Source organism: Lathyrus oleraceus, chromosome 7, assembly GCF_024323335.1.
Source record: "Lathyrus oleraceus cultivar Zhongwan6 chromosome 7, CAAS_Psat_ZW6_1.0, whole genome shotgun sequence".
Classification (NCBI taxonomy): Eukaryota; Viridiplantae; Streptophyta; class Magnoliopsida; order Fabales; family Fabaceae; genus Lathyrus; species Lathyrus oleraceus.
This window is the reverse complement of record NC_066585.1, coordinates 76,279,610-76,288,752: the sequence shown is the minus strand read 5'-3', so window position 1 is coordinate 76,288,752 and position 9,143 is coordinate 76,279,610. Positions and strand designations below refer to the sequence as shown.

Below are 9,143 nucleotides of genomic sequence, written 5' to 3'. Positions count from 1 at the left end.
CTTGGACAGAGGGATATTTCTCAATTTGTCCATCACCGACGCAAAAATAGCCCCAAATCAAAACAAAGAGCTCTAAAACTTCCAAAAGGAAGAGAAAAACCACAAAAGTGCAGAAAAGTCAGACAAGAATGAAAAATGGACGCAACCACCAAAATCCTAGAATGGGAAAAGGGAAGGACAAAGTAAGTTTAGAGGGAGGGGAGGGTGTCCGACTTCTCTCTAAACGGATATTTGTATATTGAATTAGAAGCTTTTAATCTAAATATTATGATTTTGTTGTTATTTGATAATACATAAATGACTAAATATAAAGTTATATTATTCTTTATATGTGTAAGTATGATTCAATAAATCTTTTTTAAAAATCAAAACAACCCAATCAACCTAAACCACGTTGATTTGATTTGATTTTATTTTAAAAGTCAATCGAACCCACCTCAAAACCCATCTAATGATATGCATAACCGCATGCATCTTGTCTTATTTAATGGTTACTTATTTTGTACGTTTCATAATAATTAAATAAATGTGGGAAAATAATGAGAATATGTAGTTGACTGAATCCGAAAGAAGAACTGTAGTTTCAATTTTGCAGAAGAGCACACCATGCCGAAAAACAAGTGTCCTCTGAAAGCACTTCCGGAACCGACACGTGGCACCGGCGGTGTCACTTACAAATTTCACTTTCCTCTAATCTGCTACTATCTTCTCCTCTTCTCCGTTCCGCTTCTTGCCTTTCCCTCTCCATCACTTCCTTCTTCCAACGGAAACCAAACAAACATGGTAATTACACTCTCACTCTCCGTAACAAATTCTGTTACTTAATGAATTAACAGAATACCAAATCTAAGATAAGAAGTACTACAGGTTAGAACTATAAAAAAATTATGGAAAATATTCTGCCATAAATTGCAGGTTAGTCAATTTGATTACTTAACAATATTGCCAATTAGTACTAAATCAATGCTAGATTTGGCAATTAACAATGTTTGTAATTAATTCAATAACAAATGTTTGATTTTATTTTAGTCTCATGAACTGAATTTATTTTTTAAATCAGGGAAGTATGAACCAAAGTCAATTTTCAGAGAAGAAATGTGATGTTTCTTGCCTAAGGTTTTGCTTAAGTTTACTTGATGCCAACTTTTTCAAGGATAATCAGGTTTTGGTGAATTGTATCCGGTTTTGATGAATTGTGAGTTTGTTGATTTGTTATTATCGTTGTTTGGGATTGGGAGTGACTAATATTGTTCCTTTTAGATTGAGGAGATTGCTGAGGGTGTAAATGAGTTCAATATTCCGATTATTAAAGCCAATAGAAAACTTGTAGCTTCTAAAAATGGAGGACTGCAATATCATTCACCTTTACTTTTCAATGCTCATTGGGATCATCAACCACAACAGGTTTGCCATGAAGCCAAAAGGTTCAGATATCCTTCCGTTTCAAAAATACAGAAACCTGAATCTGAAGAAGATATTGCTTTTTTAAGTGTAAGTGATCGATTGCTAGTAGAACACTAATTTGATTATGATTGTTTTTTTTTTTTTTAATTTAGTTTCCAATTTGTTTGAAACCAGGTTCTTGAGTTAGGTGAACTCATCAAAACAAAACAAATTAGTTCCTTGGAGCTTACACAAATATTCCTGCGGAGATTGAAAAAGTAGTATCAGAATATGCTAACGCGTTAGCAATTGTTGAAATATGTACAGCGTGTGTTTGTGTGTTTGATGACTTGAATTCTAGTATTTCACACTTACATTTCGCTAATTAACTTTATCACCTGGTATGAACACTAGGTACGGTCCTATTCTTGAATCTGTGGTAACTTGTACCGAAGAACTGGCAAACAAGCAAGCCAAAGAAGCTGATGAGTTGCTTAGCCAAGGAGTTTATCTAGGTAGTTGTTTTGTCTTTCTAGCATGTAAAGTTATCAACATTTGAATGTGGTTAGTTTTCTTGTTAATTTATGAAGTAGTGAAAATGTTTAGTTTTAAATTAAATCTTCTATTCTTATTGAAGGGCCTCTTCATGGGATTCCTTATGGATTGAAGGACATAATATCAGTGCCCGGATACAAAACAACATGGGGATCAACGTCATTTAAAAATCAAGTTATTAACATGGATGCTTGGGTCTATAAAAGGTGAGATCCATGACAAATGAAAATACACAATCAGAAATTATGTTTGCGACTAATTTTTTCTATATGTATTTGATAATGTTGTTCAACAGGTTGAGAGCTGCGGGAGCTGTTCTTGTTGCAAAGCTTGTTTCTGGATCTTTGGCTTATGATGATATCTGGTTTGGTGGTCGAACCAGGAATCCATGGAATATTGAGGAATTTTCTACGGGTTCCTCTGCTGGACCTGCAGCAAGTACCTCAGCGGGTATCCTTCCTAAATGCTTGCACTTTTATTTCTGTATTTCTTTGTTTCTTTCTTTACCTAATCCATGCAATGTATATATTGGATCATCTTTAGAGGTATTTTCCATTATATGGTTTATTTTATGATTTACGGGTGGATATGCCTAAAATTTGGTTTGTTTCCTTTATGTGTGATACAGGTATGGTTCCATTCGCAATTGGTTCGGAAACAGCTGGATCCATAACTTTCCCTGCAGCTCGATGTGGTGTTACTGCATTGCGCCCAACTTTTGGTACTGTTGGTCGAACTGGTGTAATGAGCATATCAGAAAGCATGGTAAACCTTAAAACTTTCGTGTTATTCTTTTGGTAAAACTTAAACTTGTATGTTGAATGTTAAATTGACGTGTAAGTTGTACCCTTATACTAGGATAAGCTTGGCCCTTTCTGTAGATCTGCAATTGATTGTGCTGTTGTTTTGGATATTGTTCGGGGAAGAGATCCTGGCGATCCCTCGTCAATAGATAGCTCCATTGATGATCCATTCCTGGTTGACATTACTAAGTTGACTGTTGGATATCTTGATGATGCTGAGATGGAGGTTTGTCGGATGATGTTCAAGTTTTGACTTCAAATTTTGCCAAATTTCATAAAATTCATTTGCATTTCTTGAATATTGTTGGCATAATACATGCGGTTGAACTTCTTTTTCTATAACAACTCAGGTTGTTGATGTTCTTGTGTCAAAGGGTGTCAAGATGGTTCCTTTCAAACTGAATTACACAGTTGATTCTGCTCAAGGTATATTAAATTTCACAATGGATGTTGATATGCTGGCTCACTTTGATCAGTGGCAGCGCTCAGGGCAAGATAATGTGTATGAAGCCCAAGATCAGTGGCCCACTGAACTTCGTCGTGCTCGCTTAATTACAGCAGTGGATTATATACAGGTCTTTTATTTATCCCCTTAAATAGTTAAATTGAACATTGAAATCTTTTCTATGAAGAAATTGCTGCATTGTAGTTTAAATAATACATTGCAGAGACACACTTTCAATCTTGTAAAAGTCCTACATTGAATGAGACAAGGCCTCAGATTTAAAATTTATTTATGCAGGCACAAAGAGCACGGGGAAGGCTAATCAAAGAAATAAGAGAGTCGTTTACCGTGGATGCATTCATTGGTAATGCAACTGACTGGGAGAAAGTATGCATAGGCAACCTTGTTGGTTTACCAGTCATAGTAGTGCCAACAGGATTTAAAAATATCTCTGATCCGCCATCTGGCGGCAGCAGAAGAAGAACGACCATCACCACCGGCATTTATGCTCCCCCTAATCATGATCACATTGTATGTTTGTGTTTTATATATCTTCCAAATGACTTGATTATGTGGTTATCATTTGATGTCAAAGCTTATTCTTCCCTTTTTCTTTATGTGTAGGCTCTGGCGTTGGCAATGGCTTATCAAAAAGTCACTGATCACCACAAACAGCGCCCACCGATTAATAATCTTGGTCCCAATGATAAGATACCTGATGCATCTAAAGTTGCTTATCCTCCTAGGGTTTTTGGTCCTAAAGCAACTGGGTGTCATGTCTATGGATAATCATTTGAGACAATTTTTTATAAGTATAATTGTACCTGTACCTGCAAAAAGTAGCCACAATAAGGAGATAAAAATCCTCAAAATAGGTCCAGACAAGGATAAAGGATAATTATCCACTCATATTTATATATTTCTATTTATACTATTATATAAAACTGTCTATCATTTTTAAAAAAATACATCATTATTAAACTATTATACATTGATATAAATGTTAAAGTTATTTCATAATTTAACAATAAAATATATTTTAATTGATAGATTTATTTTACTAGAATTGTGGTTAATGGTTACAAGTACTTATGTACCTATAGAGTATGAATACAAAAGTTGGTGTCCATTGTCATCCTTAAGCATGACACTTGAAAGCATTGTTGTCGCAAAATCATATTTTCTAGTCATTTATGTTAAAAGGGAGACTTTCTCCGCTATGAAATTAAATAGGTTTAGTATTATTTTTGTCTTTTATTTTTAGGCAAAATACTTTTTTTTAGTCTTATCTTTACCTTGATGTTTATTTTGTTATTTTAGTTTATAAATTGAAAATATATTTACATTTCCTTCAAAAGTTTGAAATACGCTCGAAGGATATGACATGATCCATCAAAGGAGAAACATCATGTTAGAGAAAACCCAATTGCATTGGAGACTGTTCTTCTCCTGTACCAATATCAAACACACAAGGCGGATCTGAACAAAATAATTTGCATGAGGTGAAAAGGCAAGCATATGAGGTGAAAAGGCAAGCATTGGAAAAGAATGAAACATGTCTTTGCTGCAATCAAAACGTTCGGGATGATAACATTTTGGTTTATCTTTGCCTACTTCACTCATCCATATAGTTTGATACAAATTGCAAATGTTTTCCTCTTGCAAAGAGAAAACATACTGACCATGAAAATGGATATTTTCTATTTCTACACAGTATGGATTTTGGAAGGCTACTTGTAATGACAAGAACATTAAGATTAGGAGTACTGATAAGTTCATCAAAGAAATTGTCCATTGAACCACTACTCAAAAATTCAGCCATGTTTGGATTTGGAGAAATGTCTTTATTTGAGAAATCAAGTTCACCGTCCTTCATTGATGAAAAATTGAAATCGAAGCAATTGAAAATGAAAGGTGAAATTCTAAAAAGAAGAGAGTAACACTGATAAATGGTGAATATTGTTCTTGAAGAAATTGAAATCTAAGATCTTTGAAAATCTTTCAGAAATTCTTAATGAACATTGCATGTCAATTGTTTGATGTTTGACTTCAGTGAGTATTGTGAAATATTTTACAAATTATTGAGATTTAAATTATTTTTAATGTGTAAATTCAATCAAAAAAGGATGAATGGACTAGTGGTAAAATATTATGACCAACAACCAAGTGGATCAAAGTTTGAATTTGTGGTGGATCCAAAAATTTTGTGACCTTTTTAATGAGCATATGCCACATCATCACCATATGTATTTCAAATGGACACCGAATTTGACTTTAACTAACAAAAAGGATTAACGTGATGTTGTTTGAAAAGATAAAACATCACATTGGAGCTTTTAAAAATTAAGGGGCCAAAATGGACCCCGAGATAAAGATAAGAGATCAAAAAGGGTATTTTGCCTTATTTTTAACTTTTGCTTCTTTAACTTTTTAAAAAGACTAATCTGATCTCTTATCTCTTTAAAATGTGTCACGTTTGTTCTTTCTATTAGTTCTATTAGTCAAAGTAAAATGAAGTATCCATGTTAGGTTCACATGGCGTTGTTATGGAGATTAACTTAAGATAAAACAGAATAGCTAAAGGAAAGTTGAGTTTTAACTCATCATTTTCGTTCAAACAAAATTCTATCATAAGAAGGCAACATCGTAATCGAAAGAGACGAGGAGTGAAGGCAAATCGAAGGTGACTAAACTGTTATCTGGGGAACACGAGTGCGAAGACGTCATTGAAGTTTCATTGTTGACAAGGGTTAGTATTTTTTTCTTTGTTATCTATTTCAATTTTTAGGATTTTATCGTTTCAAATGTTATCTGATTTTCAAGGGAAATGAACTCTTATTTGTTTTAGTTTTTAGGGTTTATTGTTTTAGGATTTGGAGTATCTTGATTTATGCCCCTTGTAATTTATCATTTTAGGATTTAGAGGTATCCTGATTGTCGCACCTTGTAATTTATCGTTTTAGGATTTAGGGGTATCCTGATTTTCGTCCCTTTTCTAATTATAAATTTGTTTGACATAGGTAGAAATGGAAGAATACCTGCATTTGAAAATTCATAATGGTGGTGATTTCATGGATAATGAACTAACTATGTATGAAGGAGGAAAAATTGATGATTTAAAAATTTATGTTGACAAGTGGAGTTACTTTGAGTTGGTAGGTATACTGAAAGAACTAGGATATAGTGAAATAGATACAATATATTACAAGTACCCCACTTTTGGGATGAACGTTTTGACTGATGACAAAGGTGCATTAGATATTGTTGATCTTTGTAGAATACATTTAAGTGTTGATGTTTATATACAACATCCATTGTTTTAGCTAGAGTATTATGAGGGTCCTCTTGCTGATGAAAAAGATTTAAGTTATGGGGACATTGTAAATCTTGACGAAGAAGATTTGATATATAAACTTTACAACGAAGTAATTAGGGGAGATTCTGAGGTGAAGGATGGTTAAGGGCAAAATGATAATGTGCAGAATGATGATCTGCAGGGTGATGATGTTCATATTGGTAAGGGGAAATATAATGATAAGGTGCATGATGGGCGCGAGACTGATGTTGGTGAGGTGCATGACGGGTTGGAGATTGATGTTGGTAATGCATGTGTGTTAGCCTGGGAATTTTGGCGGTATTTCAACAATAAAGGTGTAATATGAAGGTATCAAATTGCTAAGTATAAAATAATCTAGCTATGATTTTGTCATTTTGATAACTTCGATTGAAGGGGTGAGTTCGACACGCTTATCAGATGTTTTAGGACTTGGTCTATTTTGAGTTCAAGGTTTAGATAACATAGAAACCTACCAAGCATGGTTTGGAAGAATCTTAAAAATACATCCACAAGATTAGAATCACTCTCTCTTTAAAACATGTTCAGAATCTCGAAAAGGTTTACGGTAATTTGACATATTTGATAGAAGTAGAAATGAGATGAATCCTCGGGATAAGTAAAAGTAGCTAAATCATTTCGATGTCAAGCTCTAAGGTTCGATGGAAGAAACTTTCATTAGAAGAATTTAGGAGATTTAAAAGAGAAGTTCAAAACAGTTCAAATGTCGAAGACATGTGGAAGTGGACTAGAAGTCTGAAACCCATGTAAGGGAGTACATGTCAATTTCTGCAAAGATAAAAATTATCAACGGTTACTATTATAATAGTATATAAGATGAGTTCAGTCATGTAAACAAAGGTCACAAAAGTCATTAAGTATTCTCTATAGTAACTTAAGAATCCAAGTCACAGAGAGAAAAGAGTTTGTGAGAAAATATATGAATATACATAATTTCTTTTAATCTTTTAAATTTTACTTGAATGCTTTTTACTATGTCCTTTGTTTATTCTTTATTTCCAAAGCAACTCTACATTTATTCCAATTAGAGTTTATGTCCAAATTTCCGACATTCAAACATCAATATTCAAAGCACAAATATATTTTCTCAAATATTTTGCACAATTATCTTATGATTTTTTTTAGTTTAATCCTGTAAGTGAATGAAAACTTGTGTTTGATTTACTAAAAAAACGGTAAACAAATTGGCACGCCCAATGAGACTGATCAGTGCATTTTGATGCACATTCTTCTATAATTGTACTTAGATATTTATCTATTTATTTTTCTTATTTTACTATTTTATTATATTTTTAGATTTAAGTTCATGTTTGCCTTTAATCTATTTTCGTTTGCTATTTTCAATTTTAGCGGTTATTTAATACCTATCCACTGTTCGGATCATAACTTGAGCTACGAGATGCCGTTTTGCAAGTTCTGACATGCGTTGGAAAGCTAAGAGAAAGAGCTGCAACTTTTATGTTGAAGCAAAAAGCTGATTCGGAGTGCAGACATCTCAAATAATTCGTTGAAGTTTCGTACTTTAGGAAATATTTTCTTTTGGGCCATTTGTTGGGCCAAATTTAGGTTTTCCGACCCAATTTGAATTATAAGTGAAACCTTTATTCTGTTTGAAAGCCACGGTACTATAGCAAATACACATTATTCCCAATAACTTTTTACTTTTGTGCGATCATGAAGAGGAACTAATCTCCTAGAGTCAATCTGTTGCAACCGAATTTCCAAGGCTTTGAGGTTTTTATTCTATCAATTTAATTTTGTTCTCTTTCAATTCTATTCTATGAAATTTCATTTGCTTAATCTGTATTTTGTGGAATGATTTTGATTAAATTCGTATGATTGGCTATTAATCGTCGTTTTCGTCGCTTTGTCGTTAAATTGCGTTTGTAAATCGTGTTTGCTTAATTCACGATTGTATTTATCCGTTTGCTTAATTCGGAATGTAGAAATATAAATATGTCATATATCTATTGCGCTTGTTAATCGAATTTGAATCGAATAGAGATCGAAGCCGCTTAGGGAATTGGTAGGTAAAAACCAATGATTAGCCGGAAACCGGAAATAGTAGATTGACTTATTTTATAATTGCTTATTTTAATCACTTTTTTTTGCTTTGTTTTCTAAATCGACTACTAAACATAAACCCCCCTTAAATCGATCTCATTGGGTTAAGAATAATACAAGAATCCTTGGGATACGATACTCGAGTTGTCGCTTCCGCTAAACTACAGTTTTCTAATTACTCGTTTTGACCCGTGCGCGACAGCGGATCAAATTGGCGCCGTTGCCGGGGATTCTTGTAGATTTTAAACATTATTATAGTCTAACTATTATTATAGTCATAGGTGTTGTGTTTTAGCATTTTTTTGCCCTAACTTTTTGCGTTTTGGTCTTTTTGCATTTTAGGATAAAAAAATTTGTTTTTTTAGAAAATTGTCTCAAATTATTATGATTCTTTGTCGATTGACTAGGAAAAAATTAAGTATTAAAAGCCTCTATTTAGACTTGTCTAAATAGAGGAAGCTGTTCTAAAAATCTGAAATTCCTTATTTTTCTATTTTTTATGATTTATTTTCTGTTTTGATAGTTTCAGAAAATTCCG

The 9,143-nt window shown here is 33.2% G+C and overlaps 1 protein-coding gene across 2 annotated transcripts; it reads left to right on the top strand.

The window, feature by feature from the left end:
- Positions 1–514: 514 nt before the first annotated feature.
- LOC127106029 (uncharacterized) lies at positions 515–4,130 on the top strand. Of its 2 annotated transcripts, XM_051043305.1 has the most exons (13): positions 515–783; positions 868–915; positions 1,061–1,162; positions 1,261–1,491; positions 1,579–1,661; positions 1,798–1,898; positions 2,021–2,144; positions 2,234–2,388; positions 2,567–2,703; positions 2,797–2,967; positions 3,092–3,316; positions 3,484–3,717; positions 3,811–4,130. In XM_051043305.1, exons 1-13 carry the CDS (start codon positions 607–609, stop codon positions 3,973–3,975), a joined length of 1,953 nt encoding a protein of 650 aa, XP_050899262.1. In that variant the 5' UTR covers positions 515–606; the 3' UTR covers positions 3,976–4,130. The 2 variants fall into 2 exon arrangements, with proteins under 2 accessions (XP_050899262.1, XP_050899263.1); XM_051043306.1 differs by lacking the exon at positions 868–915 and having other exon boundaries at positions 516–783.
- The last annotated feature ends 5,013 nt before the right edge of the window (positions 4,131–9,143 follow it).

Bases quoted from the DNA above. Each gene is read 5' to 3' on its own strand.
- LOC127106029 (XM_051043305.1), top strand. From the start codon at position 607: ATGCCGAAAAACAAGTGTCCTCTGAAAGCACTTCCGGAACCGACACGT. The intron at 916-1,060 runs GTTAGTCAATTT...TTTTTAAATCAG, and splicing joins TATTCTGCCATAAATTGCAG to GGAAGTATGAACCAAAGTCA. The intron at 1,899-2,020 runs GTAGTTGTTTTG...TTCTTATTGAAG, and splicing joins TAGCCAAGGAGTTTATCTAG to GGCCTCTTCATGGGATTCCT.